Here is a 24,312-nt window from a genome sequence, read left to right on the forward strand (position 1 = left end):
TGGTTTTGAACTCCTGACCTCAAGCAGTCTGCCCGCCCCAGCCTCCCAAAGTGCTGGCATTACAGGCGTGAGCCACTGTGCCCGGCCAGGATTTAGCATTTGTTCTTTTCTTTCTGTTGGAAGAATCTTTGGGAGAATCCTGATCACCTGAAAGTGTCCCAGCTCTCAGTCAGCCAAGAGTTTCCTCTGCTGTGTCTGCAGCCTGTGCCTTGCTTTATGGTGGGGTGGGAGGGATAGGGAAAGGTTGGTGGGTGGTCCCTGGTCCTCCCTGCCTCCCATCTTTCCACCCTTTCTGGTTGCCAAACACTTTTTAAGTGTCAGGCATGTACTAGGGTTAAGCTAATGGCCAGACGAGGGCCCAGGCCTGGAAATTCATTAGAGGAGAGAACGGCAGAAGAGTTCCAGACATCATCTCGGTAAATGCTAAACGGATCCTACAAGTCTCCACGTTGCAGTAGCCCCTGGTTGGAAGTTCTTCTCTCCCACCCTGTTGCCAGGGTTCCCTCCTACCTGTTTTTGTCATCCTACGGTTCCTGACAGTCCCAGGGAACACAACAGACACACACGTGCACACTGCACACTGCAGGCTCCCACACAGGCCCAAAGCTCCCTGAGGTCCGGAGGGGTCAGCGTGGCTCTCAGGTGTGTCCACTGGAGGCAGCAGCGAGCAGCATTGGTCACGCCGCCCTTGGGGTCCTGACCTCCTCCTGCCAAGGGTGCACATCACAGCGAGTGTCGGGTCCCCCCAGGCCTCCCAGGCTCTGGCACTGAAGCTGGAGAAACAGCTCTGGGGCCCCTGTGGAGAGGGGCCATCTCAGGACGCCTGTAGGAAGCCAGCCACTGCAGCAAACCTGGCGTGGGGGGCATAAGGGCATGCACGGCAGCCTTCTGAGCAACCCCAGGTTGCCCTCACTCTGCATCTTTGCCTCCTACCCCAGCCTGTGCTGTCAGGGAGGCCCCAAAAAGATGTCCAGACCGAGATCCCAGCAGGGCACGAGAGCTAGCCAAGACCTGGGGGGATGACCGCGGTACACAGAGACCATCTACCCGGGGCGACCTCGGACCCACCTCTTCATGACGAGGAGCGAGTCTAACACACCTGGCAGGTTAGCTTTGTGGGAAAACAGCATTTACTGGGATTCCAGAAATGATCTCATTGCGTTTTCCTAGGTGGCATCAAAGATTTCCTCTGCCACAGATCTCATAGATAACGGGAAAGTGCTACTGAATCCACTTAGAAAAATGAAACCAAGCAAAAAGAAATTACCACGAGCAAGTCAAGAAATGAGGTTGGTAACTGTGACTGGGGCTCAGTCCTTCCAGGGCTCAGCCAGCCACTCACGGGCAGTGCTGCTGTTTATTTCATGAGCATGTACTGAGGAGCCCTGAACCTCCAGGCTGTGGTGGGCTCCAGGGAGAGCCAGGTAAGCCTGGAAGATGGGGTCCTTGCCCTCAGGGAACTGCCGTCGCCCAGCCATGGTTCCTGTAGGTCACCGGGATACAGAGTGCTGCTGAGCCCTCTGTAGTGGGTGCTGCTGTGGGCACTAAGGGGAGACGCAATCCGAGACCCACCCGCTGCAGTCCCTGCCATGCCCTCCCCACCCCACCCCCTCTGCCTCCCTCGGTCTTCTCATGCTGAGTTCTGGTCTCACTCCTTCCCACCCCAGCTTCCTTAGACCTGACCCTCAGGGCCACTCAGCCCTTCCCCTCATGGGGTGTTGGGTGAGGCGGCGAGGCCAGGCATTGACCCAGGTGAAGGGGACCCAGGCAAGGTAGCCACCATGCGGTGGAGGAAACAGCCAGAATCGAGAAGCTGTATTGGGAAGCACTTGAGACATTTTGATTTTGAGTCCCTGGCCAGGGGGTGGCCAGGCTGCTGGACAGGTTGTCGTCCCTGGGAGAGGCAGGCAACCACAGCCACATCAGGCATCGTTGGTGGGCCACATAGGGGCCTGGAGTTCAGAAGAGCGGGGAGGGATATTTGGGAAGCCTGATGCTCACCTGGAACCAACGTGAGGGGAAGGGTAGGGGCTCAGAGACTTGCGCTTGGCAGCGGGGAATAGGGATGGATGGAGCAAATGGGGCTGAGGAGCACTGAGTGGCTCGACAAGTTCACGGGGCAGGACACAGTCCGCAGCGACTGCTGGGCAGAGCAGAGTCAGGGCACAAGGCAAGGACGGAAGCTGGAGGCTGGTCCCTGGGTGGGTCCTTGTCTGGGCCTTGAGGGGAGGGGAGGGGCTTCGCTGGGAGGGTGACAGCAGCTGCTCAGGGTTCCCAGGGGCTCACCCCTCTCACCTCACAGCAGCTCGGGGGTCCGGGGCTCACCCCTCTCACCTCACAGCAGCATTCCTTTCATTTTCCGCGGTCACAGCTTCTATAGCTGGTTTAGTGGCTGCGTCTTGGGGATGATCACTGGGCTCCCTAGTTGTCTGCACCTCCTCTGAGCCGTGTATGAGGACCAAGCTGGCACGGAACCTCAGTGTGGACACGCCTTCTTGTCCAGGCATTTCATGCTGACTCTTCAGTTGGGCCCCTGCCTCACACCTCCCAGGTGTGCTGGGAAGCCGAGGGTGGCCTCAGGGAGACCACTGGAGACCCTGGGGCATGAGCACTGCTCTCCGGTGTCCCCGTGCTTTCCTGGCCGCTCTCTTCTGTCCTGCACCAGGCTCACTGTGGCTCTCACTGGAGGCGCCTCACTGTGGCTCTCACTGCAGGCGCCTCACTGTGGCTCTCACTGTGGCTCTCACTGGAGGCGCCTCACTGTGGCTCTCACTGTGGCTCTCACTGGAGGCGCCTCACTGTGGCTCTCACTGTGGCTCTCACTGGACTCAGAGGCCAGAGCAGAAGAGACCGTGGGGCCTGAGCTTGGAAGGGAAGGCCCCGGGCCTGGCCCCTGGCCCTGCTGCTGCTCAGCCTCCGTCTGCCAGGGGGCTCCCTACTCAGTTCACCATACCCTGGATCCCGGCTGCGGTGTAACAAACCTGGAGGAAGGGGGAGGTGGGATGAGATGTGGGTGACAGAGGGCATGTTCTGTTCCTGCAGAATTTGTTCCTCTTGGAGACTGAGAGTATTCGGGGAAAATCTGCACGGCCAACTAGGTTGGATTAACTCCCCAACCTTGTGAAAATGGCTTGGACTAAAACCATTTCGTCTCAAACATTTGAATGTTCTCTTACATCCTCCAAGGAGTTTACCTGCCATCTTTGGTCTTTAAAAAGCCACAGCAGACCACAGTGGCCCGCTAACCCCCCATCATGCTGGGGTCCAGTGAGAGCTGGAGTCTGACACACTGACAGAGTGTGCCCTGACCTGGGGGCTCTGTTCTGGAGGACTCCAGAGGGTGTCATGCTGTCTTTTCCATAGTTATTCTGAAAAGCAAACAAAACCAGCACAAACCCTGCTGCTGGGAGTGAGAGGGTCTTCGAGGAGGCCGAGTGAGAGTGTGTGCCATTGTATTCACAGCGGTACATGCACCCACACCCGCACCCACACCCACACCACACCCACACTTGCATCTACCTCCATGCCCACACTTACATCCATGCCCACACCCTGGGGCCCCACACTCATGCAGACTGGAGTGGACCTCGCCACCCCACAGCTCACCTGCAGTAGATCCCTGGCTCTTTCTACCACCCTGGGTCATTGTCTTTAAAATTAAAGGAACCCCAAGCCCCTGAGCCCCAATAGTAACAGAGAAAATATGTTTAAAATCACAACTGAATACACTTTTCTGTTCATCTATTTAAGGATTTAGGAAAACCATGTATTCCATGTGGGAACAAAAACCTGCTTTTCCCTTCATGTGGCGCAGTGTGCAGTATCCTAAATGTGTCATATCTTAAATCAATGTGAGGTTTTTAAATAAGAATAGTGTGTGTTCTGGCAGCTTCTGAACTACTGAAGAAGGGATGGGAGAGGCAACCCAGGCCCCAGGCGTGAGTCTGGAGGAGAATGGGTGCCAGGGAGTCCCAGGGTAGCTCCACAGTAACTGGCCCTGCTGTGCGGGAGCCTCAGGACCACTGTTTGGTCTGGGAAGAAAGGAACATGCTTTCTCCCTGGTTATGGTGGGAGTTGCTAGGATGAAAGTAAATGTGTCAAGTCATTTCCCTCATTGCCCTTTGTTTCTCAGTACCCTCCAGGAGGGAGATTTAGAAGAGAAGATAAAACAGCACATCCACCAAATGCATGAGCGAAGATTCCATGGCCCAGCCCCACTGGAGGAGATGAGAAAGGCTGCCAAGGATCTGGAAATTGTAAGGATTTCTTGGATCTGTTTAAAAATTGTGGTTTTTTTGTTTTGTTTGTTTTTTATTTTTTTGAGATGGAGTCTTGTTCTGTCACCCAGGCTGGAGTGCGGTGGCACAATCTCAGCTCACTGCAGCCTCCACCTCCCAGGTTCAAGAGATTCTCCTGCCTCAGCCTCCTGAGTAGCTGGGATTACAAGTGTATGTACGCCACCACACCAGGCTAATTTTTGTATTTTTAATAGAGATGGGGCTTTGCTATGGTGGCCAGCCTTGTCTCGTACTCCTGGCCTCAAGTGATCCACCTGCCTTGGCCTCCCAAAGTGCTGGGCCACTGCGCCCAGCCTAAAACATTGTTTTGTTAAAAATGAAGGGAACTCATTGTGCCTCTTCAGAGCATGCGCTCTCTAAAACCATGGGACTGTGTGGAATGTGTCTTATCAGGGTGTGAAAATTCCCAGAATTACAGTTGGTCACGTGAGAAGGAAAACATTTCAGCTGAGGGGCTGAGCCCTCAAATGTGCCAGGCCACATGGCAGACGGACCTTGGCATCTCAGCACTGGGCATCTGATGACAGGAGTGGCGGCCTGCTGAAAGGGACTGGGAACCCGTCCTCTGCACGTCTGTGGGGTCCTTGCTGGAGGCTTTGCACCCAGCTGAACCAGGCTCTGGGCCCAGGGCTGGGCCGTGAGGGGCGCCACTGCAGAGAGGGGCCTGGCTGAGGCCACCTGGACCATGGCTGACACGCTCAGTGTCTATGTCGGGAGGCCGATATTCATGGGGATCCAAGGCCTCCTGACCAGGAGCCTGCTGACCAGAACTGCTCACAGAAGTGTCTCCTGTATGTTTAGAATGTTAACATCCTCTCAGCCACTGCCAATGGTGCTTATTCACTCAGCATACGCTGAGGCCCCACTCCTGGTACTTGGAGTGTCCTGGGCCGTGGGAGAGACACAGGAATGAAGGAAAGTGCTTTGCTGCCCGAATTGCTGCATGGCCAGCCCAGCCAGCTATAGAAGGACACAGCTGCCCTCCCTGGCAGTGAACCTGGATACCCGTGTCCCCACCCTTCTTACAGCCATAAGAACGCTGGCCTGTCTTCTTGGGCTACCCAAGGACCCTGGCTGGTGGCGTCTTCCAGGTCAGTGTGCCATGCCCGAACACAGGTCAGGCTGGTGCGGGCTGCATCTGGGCTGCCCCCAGACCAAGCAGTACTGTCACAGGGGAGGAAGCAGCCCCGGCCTTCCTGTCCCCACACCCCATCTGCAGGCTCCATTCCCACCATTTCCACTGTTTCCCTCTCTCCTAGAGCCGGAGATGGGAGAAACGAGGTGTGAGGGCAGGATGTGGAGCCACTTCGTGGAGACCCCACCCAGCCTGACCCGGATCCCTCTTCTGAGACTCTCTTCCTCTCAGCCCAGGGAGTTCGTATCTGCCTTTAGATAAACTCTTATTCTCTCTGAATCTGTCATTTATGAGTATGACCTTGTCCTTGGACACCCAAACCTTGCCTCTTAGGGCTTCAGAACATCTGTGTCTCAACCCATCACTTCACGTTATGGACACAAAAGTCGATTTGGTATTACGAACAACTCTAGCCACAGATTTGTTACATTTAGTGAAATAGATGAATCCCTTGAAAGACAACGTCTGCCAAAACTTACAGAAGAAATAAACAACTTGAATATGCTTGTATCATTTACAGGAATTTAATCAATAATTAATTACCTTCCAAAACAGAAGTCACAGGCCCAGATGGGGTCACTGGTGAATCCTATCAAACATTTAAGGTTTAAGGAAGAAACTATACCAATTCTGTATAATCTCTTCCAGAAGATAGAAACAGAGAGAAAACATTTTAACTCATTCTCTGAGGCCAGCATTACTCTAATACCAAAACCATACAAAGATATTACAAGAAAGGAAAACTATAGACCAGTATCACTCATGAACATAGATGTAAAAATTATCAACATTCAGAAATCAAATCCAGCAATATATAAAAGCAATCACACACCCTAGTTCAACATTCAAAAATCAGTTAATGCAATTCATCACATCAGTAAGCTAAACAAGAAAAATCAGGTGGTTTTATCAATAGATGCAGAAAAAGCATCTGACAAAATATAACACCTATCATGATGAAAACTCTCAGCAAACTAGGATAAGCTGGGAACTTCCTCAACTTGTTAAAGAACATCCAGAAAAGACCCACAGCTAACATTATTCTTAATGGCAAGAAACTAGAAGCTTTTCCACTAAGATCAGGAGCAAGGCAAAGGTATTCCCTCTCACTACGGCTTTTCAGTCTCATGCTGGAATTCTTAGCTAGTTCAAGAAGACAAGGCCAGGTGCGGTGGCTCAAGCCTGTAATCCCAGCACTTTGGGAGGCCAAGACAGGCAGATCATGAGGTCAGGAGATCGAGACCATCCTGGCTAACACGGTGAAACCCTGTCTCTACTAAAAAATACAAAAAACTAGCGGGGCAAGGTGGCGGGTGCCTGTAGTCCCAGCTACTCAAGAGGCTGAGGCAGGAGAATGGCGTAAACCCGGGAAGCGGAGCTTGCAGTGAGCTGAGATCCGGCCACTGCACTCCAGCCTGGGCGACAGAGTGAGACTCCGTCTCAAAAAAAAAAAAAAAGACAAGAGAAGGAAGTAAAAGGTATACAGACTGAGAAACAAGAAATAAAACTGTCTTTGTTCTCAGATGACATGATTATATATGGAGGAAATCCCAAAGAATTGAGAAAAATTTCCTGGAACTAATAGGTGATTATAGAAAAGGTTATAGGATACAAGGTTAATATACATAAGTCAGTCACCTTCCTATGAACCAGCAATTAACAAGTGGAATTTAAGATTAAAAACGTAACATTTAAATTAGCACCCAAAAAAATGGTACTAAGTAAAAAATCTAACAAAATGTGTACCAAATCTATATGAGGAAAACTACAAAACGTTAATGAAGTAACTAAATAAATGGACAGATAGTCCATGTTCATGGACAGGAAGACTCAGTATTGTTGGTAGAGTTCTTCCCAACTTTAGGTTTCATATGCATTCCCAATCATCATCTCAGCAAATTGTTTTGTGGATATTGACAAACTGTTTCTAAAGCATAGATGGAGAGGATGAGGCGTAGAATATCCAACACAGTACTGATGGAAAAGCACGTTAGAGGACTGACACCCCCCAACTTGAAGACTCTAGAGCTACAATAGCAGTGTGATATTGTCCAAAGAATAGACAAATAGAATGGAGAGCCCCAAAATAGACCCACACAAATATAGTTAACTGATTTGACAGAGGAACAAAAGCAACTCAGTGGAGAAAGCATAGTCTTCAACAGATGGTACTGGAACAACTGCCAAAAACAAAAAAGAATCTAGACATAGACCTCACACCCTTCACAAAAATTAATTCAAAATGGATCATAGACCTAAACGTAAAATGTGTTACTGTACAACTTTTACAAGATAACATAGGAGAAAACCTAAGTGACCTTGAGTATGGTGATGATGTTTAAATACAACACCAAAGCAAGATCCATGACGGAAATAATTGATACGCCGGGTTTCATTAAAATCAAAAACTTCTGTTCTATGTAAGACACTGCCAAGAGGATAAGACAGGCCACAGACTGGGAGACAATATTTGGAAAAGATACACCCGATAGAGGACTGTTATCTAAAATATACCGAGAACTCTGAAAAACTCAACAAAAAGGAGCAAACAAGCCAATTAAAAAATTGGCCACGAATCTGCAGAGACACCTCATCAAAGAAGATGCATGGATGGCAGATCAGCATGTGAAAAGAAGCTTCACATTGTGTGTCATCAGAAATGCAAGTTAAGGCCGGGCGCAGTGGCTCAAGCCTGTAATCCCAGCACTTTGGGAGGCCGAGACGGGTGGATCACGAGGTCAGGAGATCGAGACCATCCTGGCTAACACGGTGAAACCCCGTCTCTACTAAAAAATACAAAAAACTAGCCGGGCGAGGTGGCGGGCGCCTGTAGTCCCAGCTACTCCAGAGGCTAAGGCAGGAGAATGGCGTGAACCCGGGAGGCGGAGCTTGCTGTGAGCCGAGATTCGGCCACTGCACTCCAGCCTGGGTGACAGAGCAAGACTCCGTCTCAAAAAAAAAAAAATTAAAAAAAAAAAAAAAAAAAAAAAGAAATGCAAGTTAAGACAAGGAGATTCACCACACAAAAAATCCAAAACACTCACCACCGAATGCTGGTGAGGATGTGGAGCAACAGGAATGCTCATTAATTGCTGGGAATATAAAATGGTACATCCATTTGGAAGACAGTTTGACAGTTTCTTACAAAATAAACCACACTCTCATCTTACAGTCCAGTAATCACGCTCCTTGGTGTTTACCCAAAGGAAATGAAAACTTACGTCTACACCAAAACCCGCACATAGAGATAGCAGCTTTTTTCATAATTGCCAAAACTTGGAAGCACCCAAGATGTCCTTCAGCAGGTGACTGGATAAACTGGAACATCCAGACAGTGGAACATTGCTTAGCACTGGAGGGAAACGAGCCATCAGCAATGAGAAGACACAGGGGAGCCGACACGCCAGCGTGAAAAGGCCGTACACAGATGGAGATGGTGAAGGGATCGTGGTGACCGGGTGGGGGTAGTAGGATACTGAGGGGTGAATCAGCAGAACATAAAGGGTTTTAGGGCAGTAAAACTACTCTCCGTGATGCTGTATTGTTGGATCCACGTGGTGATACGTCTGTCTGAGCCCCACGAACTGTGCCACCCCACACGTGAGCCCGCGTGTCGGCTATGGACTCGGTGGTGGAAACTGTGTCCATGTGCGTGCATCAGGTGTACCACTCCGGTGCGGGATGGAGGCTGCGCTAAAAAAATCAAGTCCTGGTTTTTTAAAGTCTGCTTGGAAATCTGAAACCTGAGAGCTGGCTCTTGTGTCCCCCACGGTTCTCCTGTGCTCCCCTGCCCTGGTTACACGCAGAGGAGGGGGGTCGTGAGACAAAAGAGAATGAGCCAGAAGGACACTGTGGCAGTTGATCTCAAATGCCTACCCCAGGCCACGCCTGTCTCTTCATTGACTTTCATGCCACCTTAGGAGGAAGGCACTGCCACCCATTTCACAGGTCAGAAAATAAGACTCACAGAAGTGCCGTAACTGGCCCCACGGTGACACTGTGAATGGTGGAGCTTTCCATCCAACCTGGGTATGTCTGAATACAAAGCCAAGGTCCAAATGCTGCACTGTCTTCTTGGGGACATGAATTGCCACAAATTCACCTTGTGCTTTAATACTTGTTTCGTGTTTTTCTGTGATTAAAAAAAATTCATGTGAAGTTCTTGATGAAGGGTTCAGGTCACCAGCACCGGCTCCTGTCATGTGCCAACTCCAAGTTACTGCCAAGATGCAAGGAGGGATGTGCTGTGTCACCCTGCCCAGGAGACAGGGACATGAACACCCGCTAACTTTCCATGACAGGCTTCTGCAGCGCTGGAGCCCACAGGATGCCCATGGGGTGGTTCCCTTCGTTTCACTCCTGGCTGGGAGAGCCAGAGGAAGGGGTTTTAAAACTCCTAAGAATGAGTTGGGAAGCAGCTGATCCTGCCCTGGAGGAGGTGAACTGTGTTGAGACAGGTGGTGGTGGCTGTCCACAAGCTTCAGCCATCCTTCTCCTCTGTCCCACTGCCTCTCACAGAGGACCAGGTGGGTGGGCGGGGCAGGGGAGAAGGGACCCTCTGAGACAGTCCAGAACAGTGTGGCAGGCGTCCGTGCCACCTGATGGCCTCATTTTTAGGAAACAATCTTAATTATAGTTTTTTCTGAAATTTGCCTTCTGAGCACCTGGACCTCCTGTAGGCTCAGTCCATTTCAAATGACCCTCCCTTTTTCTGCTGTCTACACAGGCCCACTAGCAGAAAAGAAAGTGCTGTGTTCTTTAGACTCAGTAGGGAACCTATTTGTATAATCCTGGCAAGACGATCATGCTGGCCCTCCCTGCAGGTGAAGCCTCGGGCTTTGCCGGAAGAGTGTGTCTTTCCTTAGAGCTGGGGCCCCCAGGCAGGGCCTGAGCAAACCCTGCAGCAGCATTAGAGACCAGTCCTGGCTCCGTGGCTGTGCAGCCCGCCAGCCTGTATGGAGGCGGGCACGCACGTGCCTGAGACAGTTGGCATGTTCCAGGCAGACAACCATGTAAGTTCACACTGCACCTCTAGAAGCAGACAGTCTCGTTCTGCCGGCTTCTTCCCTGGCCCCTCGTGTTTCCTTCAAGGCCTCTGCGCAGTGCCGTGCATGGCGTAGCACTAGCGAGGAGTCCTCGGTGACATGGCGTGCGTCGGAGCACCCCCCAACACCCCGTGCGCCCTGGAGCCTGGCCTGTGGGAGAAGGGGATGCCAAATGGGGGAAGTAGGAGGGGCTGGAGTCCAGCCCATGAGCCAGGAGCTTGCGTTTGATTGGAGGGCCAGGATGGACGGGTCAGGGGGGAGAGAGAAGAAAGCCCAGAGGGATGAAAAAGAGATGCTGAAAACAAACCAGCCAACAGACGTGGCCCTTCCAGGTCAACACGGCCCATTCTGCACATAGATTTATCTCCACTCTGCCCAGAAGCCACCAGAATGACAGGAGAGGGAGCAAAAACGACCTTCACTCCTCAGGACGAGAAAATGGAGAGGAGCCTGCCCTCTTGTCAGGAGGCTCCCCCTTCCCCGTGGTCTTTCCTGTAATAATAGAGCCTCACGTCTCAGCTGGGCACGGGCTGCCCCACAAATGGCCACGTTTCTCTACCTCCCTTGCAGCCAGACGTGGGCCTGTAGCTCTATTCCGGCTGGCAGGATGTGAGCGGATGAGCATGGACTTCCTGAGCTTTGTCCTCTCCCTTCCTGGCTGGAATGCAAACATGATGGCCAGAGCAGGGGCAGCCACCTCAGCCCTCAGGTGGAGGCCGTGGGCCAGGGCTGCAGAGCCAGTGTGCAGTAGTCTGTCCCTGGTGCGGGTGCTGTCCTCTGAGACACACTGCTCCACCTGGTCTCAGTTGCTGTCGTCTGGGGGCTGGCAGGCGAGCCCTGTCCTCACACACGGAGGCCCGGGCGATTTTGCACGAAGGAAGCCCCCTAGTGGTGCAACGTGAAGGGCCTGCCGAACAAAATGCCAGCAAAGATGCAAGGTGATGCAGCCCCAGAGCACAGGAAGACAAAACCAACCACAGAGGGATTGGAAGCGGAGGCCGGGGCACGGTGGCGCAGGCCTGCTGTCCCAGCGCTTTAGCAGGCTGAGGTGGGTGGATCACCTGAGGTCAGGAGTTCGAGACCAGCCTGGCCAACAGGGTGAAACCCCGTCTCTACTAAAAATACAAACAATTAGTTGGGCACGTTGGCGCCGCCTGTAATCCCAGCTACTCGGGAGGCAAAGGCAGGAGAATCACTTGAACCTGGGAGGCAGAGGTTGCAGTGAGCTGAGATGGCACCATTGCACTCCAGCCTGGGCAACAAGAGCTAAACTCCGTTTCAAAAAAAAAAAAAAAAAAAAATGGAGTGGAGTCTGTACAGGTCACGATAGGGCCCTGGGTCTGCTTCCCTATTCCGCCCAGCCCACTGACTCCTCCAGCCTACCCAGCAGGAGACAGGGCTGCCTCTGGAGAAGCTGACCAACCAGGCACCGTGGTGGTGACAGCGGCCACGTATGACCTAAAGAGCCCTGCAGAAGATCAGGTGCACAACCGACCAGGAGGGCCAGCCAGCTCCATGGTGCTGTCTGAGATATCAGTCAACCAAGACAGAAGCCACCTGGGTGTCCCCCAGACAGCCCCGGCCTGCACTGAGCAGCCAGCAGCTCTCCACCAACACCCCAATCTCAGCCTCACTCCAGGGCCTCAGTCACGAGTGGTTGCTCAGCTACTGAGGGAAGCCCCAAGGTGAGGGAGAGGCCAAAGCTAGCTGGCTGGGGAGCGAGCTTCAGACGGATGCGGACATTAGGGGACACTTAAACATGACAAGCCAGAATTAAAATCCCCCCACGGGAACAGACAAGGCTGCTGCCATGAAACCCAGTGGCTGTTTTAGAAAGTGAACACTCAGATAACCCAGAACTCCCAAAGCAAAGTTTAAAATGTGGCAAAAATTTTAAAAAATCAAATTAGTAGATGCATAAATTCCCCAGGAAGGGGAGATGGGAAACAGAGATGAGACAAGAGGAAAGGAAGTTAGAGGACGTCCCAAGCAGAGCAAAGCATCCGGCAGGTTCCAGCAGGAGAGACGAGAGCAGACGGAGGGGGAGGGTGTAGGAGGGTTCTTCCCGAAGGAACCAATGTACTTCCTGCCAGAAGGGCCCACACGTGCTGGCACCATGGCTCAGCATCCCGAACCAGAGCAGGACGGACCCCCCGAGATTCCAGGGAGGTCGGGGAGAGAGGCCCACACAGAACCAGGCACTGGGAGGGAGCTGGTGTCCGTGATGGCACTGCCCTCAGCAGGCACTGGGATTCGGTCCTCCGAGTGCAAGGTCAGGGGCCAGCACACAATAAGACGTTTTCAGACATGCGAGGACTCAAAATGCTGCTTCCCATCTAGAGAGTCTTTCTCCAGAAGCCACTGTAGAATTTGTTCTATCAAAACAAGGGAGTAGATGCTGAGAGAGGAAGGTGAGAGTTCCGGAGGAAAGGGAGCTGACCCAGAAGCCCCCGGCCACCCGCTGCTGTGAGAGGAGCCTGTCGGGGTCTCCCCAGGGAGACCAGGTCAGTCTGAGGACTTGGCCAGTGGAGGAGGATGTTGAGAGAGGTTTTACAGTTTGAGAGGATGTAATAGATATAGAAAACAAAGTAAACATTTTTAAAGGAGGCAGTTATGAATCCTACAGGGAATACAGGTTTCTATGGGAAGCGAAAAACGTTATCATTGACTATTTACTGGGTCAGTGACAAGTACTATTGATCAAGTCGCAGAGCCAGAAGCCGTGAGTGCTGCTCTAGGCCATAGTTGTGATATGGAGGGGGAGGCTGCAGGGGTCTCCGGGGACCTGCTGTGATTATGGCTATATGGGGTGGGGGGAAGCTGCAGGGGTCTCCGGGGACCTGCTGTGATTATGGCTGTATGGGGTGGGGGGAAGCTGCAGGGGTCTCTGGGGACCTGCTGTGATTATGGCTGTATGGGGTGGGGGGAAGCTGTAGGGGTCTCTGGGGACCTGCTGTGATTATGGCTGTATGGGGTGGGGGGAAGCTGCAGGGGTCTCTGGGGACCTGCTGTCATTATGGCTGTATGGGGTGGGGGGAAGCTGCAGGGGTTTCCAGGGACCTGCTGTCATTATGGCTGTATGGGGTGGGGGCAACCTGCAGGGGTCTCTGGGGACCTGCTGTGATTATGGCTGTATGGGGTTGGGGGGAAGCTGTAGGGGTCTCTGGGGACCTGCTGTGATTATGGCTGTATGGGGTGGGGGGAAGCTGCAGGGGTCTCTGGGGACCTGTTGTCATTATGGCTGTATGGGGTGAGGGGAAGCTGCAGGGGTCTCCAGGGACCTGCTGTGATTATGGCTGTATGGGGGGCGGGGTGCAGTGCTCTCCAGGGACCTGCTGTGACTTGTCTGTACTGGGGGGGAGGCTGCAGGGGTCTCCCGGGACCTGCACTGGAGGTCATGTCCAACCTGTGCCTCCAGTGAGGCAAGCTGGGGAGGGAGAGGAGAGCCGGGTAGCCCAGGGCTCCTGTGCTTGGAGTGGGGAGGTTGGGATTCTGCAGAGGGCTGGAGGGGCAGGAACAGGAAGAGCCCCTCCTCAGTTTCTCCACCTGAGGCCCCCTTGCAGTGCCCTTCTCAGCCTCACCTTATTCTGCCCAGGGGATTGGCCATGGACCATGGGGTTTGGAACAGAAAGCCTGCCTCTGGTTTCAGGCTCGGCAGGTTCCTTCTGTAGGAACTCCTGATCCATGGCTTCTGTGTCTGTGGGGCGGAGGTGGCAATTGTGGCCCCATCTGCTTCCCAGGGCAGTTATGGCTTTCAGGTGTGGTCATGGCTGTGGTGATGCTTTCCAACACACTGCCCAGGGTGTGGCACCAGCCTTCCCTTTGCCCACAGGATGATGCCGAGTGTCTGTTCATCCATTGACCTGCATCTGCACAGGACACCTGGGTGGGGCTGTGGGGACACCAGGATGAGTGGCCACGTGTGTCCCTGCAGAGGGTGGTGTCCTCTTGAGGTGGGAGGCCTGGGAGCTGGCTGGAAGTAGGCTGCCAGGCCCCATTGCAGGGGAGACCGTGCCATGATGTGGCTTGCAGGGGCCCCAGGGGAGCGGGGCTGGTTTTGCTCACTCCCACACGGCCTGGGCCCCACGTGGAATCTGAGCCAGAGACGTATGGACGCCCTAAGTCCTGCCAGCCTTTCTAACGTCTCCCCCTCCTTGTCTCCCACAAGGCCAAAGAGCTGCAGGATGAAGTATTGAAGCTAAAATTGGGATTAGCCTTGAACAAAGACCGTCGATGGGCGGCCCTCGCTGGAAACCTGTCACTTGGCCCGCCAGCAGCACGGCCACAAAATACATTTTTTAACACAAAATATGAAGAATCAGGAAATGTTCGCAGATACAAGTGACACCAGGTGGCTGGACTAACAGAGACGTCTTCAGACAGGAGCCGTGCATTCTTCTTTCCCAGGCGTCGCCTCCTGTGTGGTGGCCGGAAGAGCGCCAGGTTCAGTGTTACCCTTAGGGCTGATTTCTCGGCAGCCTGTTGTTTTCCTTAGACAAGTCCGTGTTCCTCTCCTGAGGCTGTGGAAGATTTCAGCCGTATTAACAGAAAGGACACTGTGAGCACGTGGTCTCGCTTTCACTTCTTTCCGCAGGTTCCTGCCAAGCCATGTGACAGAATGCTCATGCTCAGGCGCCTGCCTCTCTCCTGCCCTGGAGCCCTTGTTACAACAGTACTCACAGCTTTCATTCACTTATCTGAGTGTGAGATAGGAGACCAGGTCATCTGATTCCCGCCAAGCCACAAGTCCCTGCAGCACCACCTTTGGCTAGGAGGGAGGGGTGAGAGCCAAAAAGACCCTGCTCCCTGCCCAGCTATGGGGCCCTCCTTTCCCCTGCTCCCTGCCCAGCTATGGGGCCCTCCTTTCCCCTGCCCCCTGCTGGCTACAGGGCCCTCCTTTCAGCCTTGACCCCTTCCTGGTTGCTACCACTCAGCCTGCACGTGGGACAGCGGACTCCACCCCAGGGACACGGCAGGGTCCGCAGACCTCTGCGTCGTAGATAGCCTTATTTCACTCTCTGTCTGCGCAAGCTGTGTAGATTCTGTGTGACTTAGTCTCTTGTGATGAGTGTTTGATTGGATCTTTTTTTTTTTTTTTTTTTTTTTTTTTTTGAGACGGAGTCTCACTCTGTCTCCCAGGCTGGAGTGCAGTGGCCTGATATCGGCTCACTACAACCTCCGCCTCCTGGGTTCAAGCAATTCTCCTGCCTCAGCCTCCTGAGTAGCTGGGACTACAGGCCTCAGCTAATTTTTGTATTTTTTAGTAGAGATGGGGTTTCACTATATTGGCCAGGCTGGTCTCGAACTCCTGACCTTGTGATCCGCCCGCCTCGGCCTCCCAAAGTGCTGGGATTATAGGCGTGAGCCACCGTGCCCGGCCAATTGGATCTTGAAAACATCTTTGGTTTGATTTCTTTAACAGAGGTGAGACTATTCATACTTTGTTTCTTTTTCTGTTAATTTTGGTAAATATGGTTTTCAGTGAGTTTCCTCATTTCATCCAAGTTGTGCGATGTATTAGCATAAAGTTCCTCTTATTTTCAGTATCTTTAGGATCCGTAATAATGTCCCCTCTTTTATTTTTGACCTGGTGTTCTTCATCATTCTTGCTATGGATTTATCAATTTTGTTCCTCTTTTCCAAAAGCCCTGGGTTTTGGCTTCACTGGATTTGCTGTTTGTTTTCTGTCTCATGGGTCTCTGCGCCCTGCACTTCCTACTTTCCGAGCTAAACACTCAGAAAGTGGGAACTGGTGCTTAGAGAGAAATGCATCACTACCAAACCCACGTATTAGAGAAGAAGAAGGGTGTGAAATTGATCATCTAAGCTTTCCATTCAAGAAGCTAGAAAAGGTGTCAGTGACCTGTTGCGGCCCAGCAGCTGGAGCAGCAGACCTTTGCCATTTCTCATTTCTCAGGCCTGAGGGCAGGAGTCGGGGCAGCTTAGCCGGTGTTGCTGGTCAGGGTCTCTTGTGAGGCTGGAGTCAGCCATGGGTTGAGCTGCTCTCCTTTGAAGGTTTAACTGGGCTTGGGGCTCAGCTTCCAAGTTGCTCACCTGGTTGTTGATCAGAGAGCGTGTCCGCTATGATCCCAGTCCTTTGAAACTGTGAAGCCTTGCCTTCTCCAGCATTTCCTGTCACCTCCGTGTTCTCGGGGAGTGCGTGGTCTCGGATGCCATCCTTCTCATCTCCAGCATTTCCTGTCACCTCCGTGTTCTCAGGGAATGCGTGGTCTCGGATGCCATCCCTCTCATCTCCAGCATTTCCTCTTACTCCATGTTCTCAGGGAATGCGTGGTCTCGGATGCCATCCTTCTCATCTCTGGCATTTCCTGTCACCTCCGTGTTCTCAGGGAGTACATGGTCTCGGATGCCATCCTTCTCATCTCCGGCATTTCCTGTCACCTCTGTGTTCTCGGGGAGTGCATGGTCTCGGATGCCATCCTTCTCATCTCCGGCATTTCCTGTCACCTCTGTGTTCTCGGGGAGTGCGTGGTCTCGGATGCCATCCTTCTCATCTCCAGTGTTTCCTGTCACCTCCGTGTTCTTGGGGAGTGCATGGTCTCGGAACCCATCGTGCTCCTCTCCAGCGTTTCCTGTCACCTCTGTGTTCTCATTCTCATCTCTGCCGTAATTCCACATCTGCTCGCGGATGCCGTCCACCTTTTCCGCTAGATCCTTTTACATCATCATTATAATGATTTTTTAAAATAAGTGTTTTCTTTCAATCAGTTTTAAATTTCAGATCTTGTGTTTTTCAGGTCTCAGGTGTCCGGTAATTTTTTGTGAATGCCGATTCTCTGTTGAAATTCTCCATCTTTTCATTCCCTTTATATCTCTTTTCTTCTTTTCTCTGTAACATATTACATTTGTCTCATAAGTTTTCAGTGAGTGCAAAGCATCGTATAAGTTGACCCTTGAACAAGAGTTTGAATTATAAGAGTCCACTTATAAGTGGATTTTTAAAAATAAACATATTGGAAAAATTTTTGGAAATTTGCAACAATTTGAAAAAATTTGCAGATGAACCACATAGCCTAGAAATATCTAAAAAAAAAAAAAAAAAGAAAAAGAAAAAGTTAGGTACGTCACGAATGCATAAAATATACAGACCATACATGGACCATTCACAGTAGAGAGAAATGTCACCATAAAGATCCAGTGTTGGCCGGAGGCAGTGGCTCACGCCTGTAATCCCAACACTTTGGGAGGCTGAGGCAGGCAGATCACCTGAGGTCAGGAGTTTGAGACCAACCTGGCCAACACGGAGAAACCCCATGTCTACTAAAAATACAAAATTAGTTGGGCGTGGTGACGCATGCCTGTAATTCCAGCTACTGGGGAGGCTGAGGCAGGAGAATCGCTTGAACCGGGGAGGCAGAGGTTGCAGTGAGCCGAGATCACACCACTGCACTCCAGCCTGGGCAACAAGAGCAAAACTCTGTCTCAAAAAAAAAAAAAAACAGCATTAAATTATAACTGCATTAAATTAACTGCAGTGCACAGTATGCTGCTGGAATGATTACAAAGCCACCTCCTGTTGCTATTGCAGTAAGCGTAAGCATTTCAAGGATCTGCTTAAAACACCATGTGGTGCTAATCTGTGCATGGGCAGTTCATATCTTCAGTACATTGTGTATCACAATAAAAAGTGCTCTATTTTAACTGGATGTAGTGGCACACGCCTGCAGTCCCAGCTACTCAGGAGGCTGAGGCAGGAGGATCCCTTGAGCCCAGGAGGTCGAGGCTGTGGTGATCTGTGATTGCACCACTGCACTCCAGCCTGGGCAACAGAGTGAGACCCCAACTTGAAGAAAAGGTGCCGTCTGGATGTTCTTGTGTATTTCTTGTGTTTGGCGCAATATTATAAACCTTGAAGAGCACTTCGGGGCCCATGGAGCACCACCAGTCACACCAAAGAGCTCCTGAGAAGCAGAGAAAAGTCACGACATTTCAAGAAAAAATTGAGTTTCTTGATATGTTCCTAAGATTGAGGTTTACAGCTGCAGTTGCCTACCAATTCAAGATAAATGAATCCCGCATAAGGACCATAGTAAAAAAAGGAAATTTGTGAGCAGGCACAAAAGCCTTAACACTTTCTGTGAAATACCTTTTTATCTTGTATTGGGAATGCAGCTTTTATGTGGGTGCAGGGTTGCTGTGTGTGATGGTTCATATTGTCAACTTGATTTGATTGAAGAATGCAAAGTATTGTTTCTAGGTGTTTCCAGAAGGGATTAACATTTGAGTTACTGGACTAGGAGAAGACTCACCACAGTGTGGGTGGACACCATCCGATCAGCTGCCAGCATGGCTGGAAAAAGCAGGCAGAAGGTGGCTGAAGCTGACTGGCAGAGTCTTCCGGCCTCTTCATCTTTCTCCCGTGCTGGATGCTTCCTGCCCTTGAACTCGGACGCCAAGTTCTTTGGCTTCTGGAGTCTTGGACCTACACCAGCGTTTTGCCAGGAGCTCTTGGCCTTCGGCCACAGACTGAAGGCTGTAGTGTCGGCTTCCCTCCTTCAGAGGTTTGGGGACTCAGACTGAGCTGCTACTGGCTTCCTTGCCCCTCCGTTTGCAGACAGCCTGTTGTGGGACTTCACCCTGTGATCCTCTGCATCAGTTCTCCTTAATAAACTCCCTTTCGTGTATGTATATATCCTATTCTATCCTTCTAGAGAACCCTTACTGATACACTATGAGAAAGGTGTACTTATAGACTCCTCAAACAAAAGGAAGGGGAAGGAGCTGAAGCTGGAGGATCTAATCCCAGCAAAGGATGGTTTGACAATTTCAGAAAGAGGCTTGGCTGGAAAAATACCAAGATAACGGAGAAATAGCTTCTGTCGGCCAAGGGGCGGCAGACAAGTCCCTGGACACAGATACCATGAAGAAAGCCACTGAGGAGAAAGAGGATAAAGGATATCTGCCTGAACAGGTTTTTAATGCAGACCTAAGTCCCCTATTCTTGAAAAAAAAAAAAAATGCCACAGGCATGAATGAGGAAGACAAGCAAGTACCAGAATTTAGGGCAGGAGGGGAGAGGCCAGCTCTGCTGTTCTGTGCAAATGCAGCCAGATTATGATCAGGACTACCCTTATCCAGAAAGCTGCTAACCCCCGAGCTTGAAGGGAAAAAGAGAACACCAGCTGCTCCTTGGTTGTACAAGAAGGCTGGACAAGAACCTCTCTTCTGGGTTGATTCCATCAATGCTTTGTCCCTGAAATCAGGAAGTACTTTGCTTCCTATAAGTGACTGCCTTTTAAAGCTCTGGTATCGGACAATGCCTCTTGGCCACCCAGAACCCCATGATTCAACAATGAAGGTGTCAAAGGAGCCCACTTGCCCCCAAACATGTCTCCAGTGCAGCCTCTGGCCCAGAGGCCACAGGGACCTTGAAGCCTCATTGTATGCGGCACTGTGTGGACAGGAGTGTAGTGCTGGCGAAGAGAACCTCAGAGAACACCATGAAAGGCTGAGGGATTACACACTGGACTTGCCGTCATGGTTGGAGAAAAGGCTGGGAAAACCACGAAGCCTGAAAGGGCACATTCTTGCTGGGGAAAACCGTGTCCAGATGTTGTGTACAACTTCGCAGCACTGGTGACAGCCAATCCCAGAAGTGATGGAAAAGGAGTGGAATCCTGTCTCTTGCCACCACCTGGGTGGAACGGAGGTCATTATGGTATGCGAAGTAAGTGAGGCACAGGAAAACAAGCATCACTTGTTCTCACTTGTCGGGGCTAAAAGAGTGGATCTCATGAAGATAGAGAGCAGACTGGTGGTGACCAGAGGCCAGGAAGTGGGAAGTAGGAGGTGCAGGGGGTGACTAATGAGTGGAAATGCACGGTGAGATGGAGGAAATAAGACGTGGCATTCAATACATCAATAGGGCGACTACCTCACGTTAGTCAATTGCACATTTCCACATAGCTAGAAGAGAATCCTTCAAGGTTCCCAGCAGAAAGAGCAGTAATATTCAGGGTGATGGGCACCCCCGTTACCCTTACTTGATCTTCACACGTTATACGAGTATATCATATTATCACATGTACCCCCAAAATATGTACATTTATTATATAGCAATTAAAGAAACTGTGGAGAGAGCAAAAAAGATGAGGGCGAAGAGTTTCCAGATACAGGTCTTGGAGAAATTGAGGAGCTAATAGACACTGCACCAGAGCAATGAACAGAAGAGACTGAGGGAGATGAGCGCTTCCAAACCGGGCGATGAGGAGGAGGAAGACAGAGAGGAAGCAGTGCTGGGAAAGAAGTTGACCAGGGACCCTGGCAGGAGCATTCCCGTCATTCAAGCTGTCTCTGCCCTCTTTCAGGACATGGGCCCGTCTATGATGCAGGCACGGAAACTAAAGCGAGCACTGGAAGGAGGACTGGGACCGCACAGAAAGTTTAGAGAAATGAAAGAGCAAAGTCAGACAGCAATTACGTGCATTTCTGTCAAGTCACCCAGAGTGTGCCTGCCTCTCCTGCCTCCCCTGCCTCCTCCCCAGCTTCTGCCTCTGCCACCCCTGAGACTGCAGGACCAGCTCCTCCCTCTCAGTCTACTCAACCTGAGACGGACGAGGACAAAGGCCTTTCTGAGGATCCGAGTCCACTTAATTCGTAGTAAATAGATTTTCTCTTCCTGATGATTTTCTTACCATTCTCTTGTTTGTACCTTACTGTAAGAGTACAGTATATAATATACCATACAAAATATGCAGTAATTGAATGTTAGTGTCACCGGGAAGGCGTCCCATCAATGGTAGGCTATTAGTAGTTACATTTTGGGGAAGTCAGAAGCAGTATGTGGATTTTCAGCTGCGTGGGGCATCAGCGCGCCGTAAACCCCACCTTGTTCACGGGTCAACTCTGTAAACAAACCACAGAGACAGGACAGTGCTGGTTTCCTTGAGAGGACTGGCCCTTTCCTCTGTTAAGCACATACATGGGTACAGGTTTTATCACCTTCGTCCCGGCAGGGTTTGCACTGGGTGGAGCCTGGGTCACAGCTTCAGTTTCTCCTGGTCGGCCTCTGCTTTTGGCAGGCTGGTGGGTGAGACCTGTCCTGGGCTTGCTGCAAAGCCCTGAGATTTCACCCTCTCTCCAGAACAGCCCCTCAGCTTCCTGTGCTGGTGCCAGAGTCTGAAAATGGCCTGGGGGACCAGCTGTTTCTCAGCGGCCCTGCTTCCTGTCTGTGACACCCTGGGCCTCAGCCTGGGCCGGCTGGGATGCAGCAGCTCTGGTCCCCCTCAAGGCCCTCCAAGGCTGCCCCGGGCTCGCAGCCTCACACACGCCCTGCGACTCCTGCATCTGGCCTTCCCCCGTGGCTACAAGAGCAGGAGGTCATCACTCACCTGGCCCAGAAGTCACACTTCATTCACTGCAATCTTTTTAAAAGAATCACTTTGCTTTAATTATGCTTCTTAAAACAGTGTATAGGAAAAACTCCAAGCCTGTTAGGTTGTGTTAAAAAAAAAATACAGCTAATAGAAAATTCCAGGTAATTCGCATTTAATGTGGAAACCACACGCTTGCATTCCCTCCATCTTTGTTTTGATCAAGTCTCTCCATTCCATTGTTCTTGTGAACCTGCAGTACCTCTATGCTGTTCCCTTCTATCAATAGTTACATTCCCCCACTTTCTCTCATAATCAGACAGATATTTCTCTATCAGTTTTTGAGAACTGGACTTTCTCTTCCCTTCGTTTTCTTCTCCCCTGCCTCAGCTGAGGCCTTTAGAACGTCCTGATGTCCTGTTTCTCTCCATCCTGTCTCAGTTACCTGTTGCTGTGACAGACCGCTTAGTGGTTGAAAACAGCAGCCTCCCCCAATCTCAGAATGCTTTGGGTTGACCAGGCGCAGCAGGGTGGCTCTCCCGTCCTTGGGCTGTCTGCGGGGGCACCAGCCATCTGATGGCCCTGCTGAGCTGAGACGTGCAGGATGGCACCCTCACACACCTGGCACTCTGGCCAGGTGGCCTGGAAGGTTGGTCTCAGATGGGATGCTGGGATCACTGGAACTACCTTTCTCAGGACATCTCTGGCTCCCATGGTCCCTCCCTGGGGTCTGTAGCAGGGTGCCTGGCCTCCCTCCATGGAGGCTGAGGGCTCTAAAAGTGCAGAGTGGGAGTGTCCAGGCCTTCCAAAGACTTGGGCCTATCCTGGCCCAAGTTCCTCCGTATTCTCCTGGGGAAGGTGAGTCCCAGGGCAGCCCAGGTCTCTGTAGAATGACAGGCAGCAACCACAGCCCACCTCCTGCCCCGCACCTCGGCTCTGGCCTGGATGCTGTGAGCTGTCCTGGGCTGGATCCGGAAGCGCTGAGTCTCGTCCTTGTCTCTCTGAGTCCATGTTATTGTTCTGTCTTCTGGCTCCTAGACTTGTGGAGGCACAGCCCGGGTCAGCAGGATTCCGTCTCCTGTAGAGGCATCTCCTGTCTGTCTGGAGGCCATGGGATACTCACCAGCCTTTGAGTTCAGGTCCTTCTCTTCAGCTACACTGGGGTGTCAGGAGCCGCCGGACTGTGGGTGCAGCTCTTCCTCCATTTGAGGAAAGCCGTTTGCTTCTCTTCTTTCAAAAATAGCGGCCTCTCCTCTGCCTGCTCCCTCTCCTCCGCCTGCTCCCTCTCCTCCGCCTGCTCCCTCTGTCATTCAGGGGCCCCTCTGATGGACTGTTCAGCTCTGGCTGTGTCCCCGAGCCGCCCTCTTCTCATTTCCTTCCTGTTGCTCAGTGTTTCCTCTTCCACGCTTTTCCTTTGGATGCCAACATTTGCATCCTCTCTGTCTGTTCATTTGCTGATGTTTCCTTGGAAAACCCTTTATTTCTTGGCTCTAGAAGTCTTGCGTGGTGAGTGCCGTGCTGGCATCTCCTTGGGCCCTGGCTGGCGCTGCCGGTGCCATCTTTCTGGCACGGGTCTGTTTGACTGAAGTGGCCTTCACTCGAGAATTGCACCTTTAGATAGGAGATGATTCTTTGGTGGCTCCTTGGGTCAGGCCCGGCTTGGGTCCAGCCCGGCTTGGGTCAGGCCCTACTACCAGCCATGGGCGGTACGTCAGGGCCCTCCCTGCTCTCTGGCCAGTGCTGCGGACATCGGCCCCCCGGGCAACACATGCACAAGCACCACTCCCTGTCCTGGCATCTCCGGGATGGGGTGTGGGTGCCCAGAGCTGGCCCTTCGTGGGAGACAGGAAGAGTGAGGTGCACCCACCATGTGGTGCCCCCTTGTCTGACTCTTGTCTAGGGGATTCCAACTGGGGTCCCCTGAGTCCTTTTGTTTTTATGAACCTGCCAAGATGCTGCCCACCTTTCCCTTGAAGCCACCAGTCACTGCTTTTGCTGGGCCACAGGAGAATACGCCCGGTGTTGGCCTCAGGCCCTGGGCACAGCCCAGCCTTAGCGTTGCCATGGAATCCAAGTCCTGTGGGTCAAGGAGTTTTCATGACAAGGTGCTGCTGGATGGGCCCTGGGGAGCGTCCGCATATCGTGGGGAAGACCGGGCTCCCGGCAGAGGCAGCAGCTGGAAGGTGGGGTGGAGGCAGGGATGAGCCGGCCACTTGTCCTCTGGGAGGGCCCACCGTGGGAATCCGTGTTCTCCTGCCTGTCTTCCAGAGGCCACCGTCATGCCCTCATTTTCCACATCACCCTTCCCGTGGTCATCTGCCCTCTCTCACCCTCTAAACCCCGACCTCACTCAGTGAGAGGCCCCATTTCAAGGGGACCAGGAGAGCCTGCCTGCCCCAGGATGGCTATGGTGGGTAATTTCTGCTGGGCAGGGTAGAGGAGCTGGCACAGAGGCCACCACCCAGACCCCTGCTTGGAAGGTGCTTACAGGCTGGTGGGGG

General features: G+C 52.0%; 1 protein-coding gene across 8 annotated transcripts in view; it reads left to right on the forward strand.

Annotated features, from left to right (window-relative positions):
• LRRC27 (leucine rich repeat containing 27) overlaps positions 1-15,040 on the forward strand; it is a 49,007-nt gene extending 33,967 nt beyond the window's left edge. The window contains exons 9-12 of one of the 8 annotated variants that reach the window (XR_005244253.2): positions 1,171-1,289; positions 4,133-4,256; positions 4,349-5,389; positions 5,558-5,948. Coding sequence is in view for 6 of the 8 variants with exons in the window: in XM_038009744.2 (XP_037865672.2) it covers positions 1,171-1,289; positions 4,133-4,256; positions 8,606-8,845 (483 nt within the window). In the remaining 2 variants the exon portion in view is untranslated. Of the gene's footprint in view, positions 1-1,170; positions 1,290-4,132; positions 4,257-4,348; positions 5,949-8,605; positions 11,798-14,646 lie in introns of those variants that run through there. The other 7 variants (XR_005244254.2, XM_038009744.2, XM_038009745.2 and 4 more) reach the window with 7 other exon arrangements.
• The last annotated feature ends 9,272 nt before the right edge of the window (positions 15,041-24,312 follow it).

Source organism: Chlorocebus sabaeus, chromosome 9, assembly GCF_047675955.1.
Source record: "Chlorocebus sabaeus isolate Y175 chromosome 9, mChlSab1.0.hap1, whole genome shotgun sequence".
In the NCBI taxonomy this organism is placed as follows: Eukaryota; Metazoa; Chordata; class Mammalia; order Primates; family Cercopithecidae; genus Chlorocebus; species Chlorocebus sabaeus.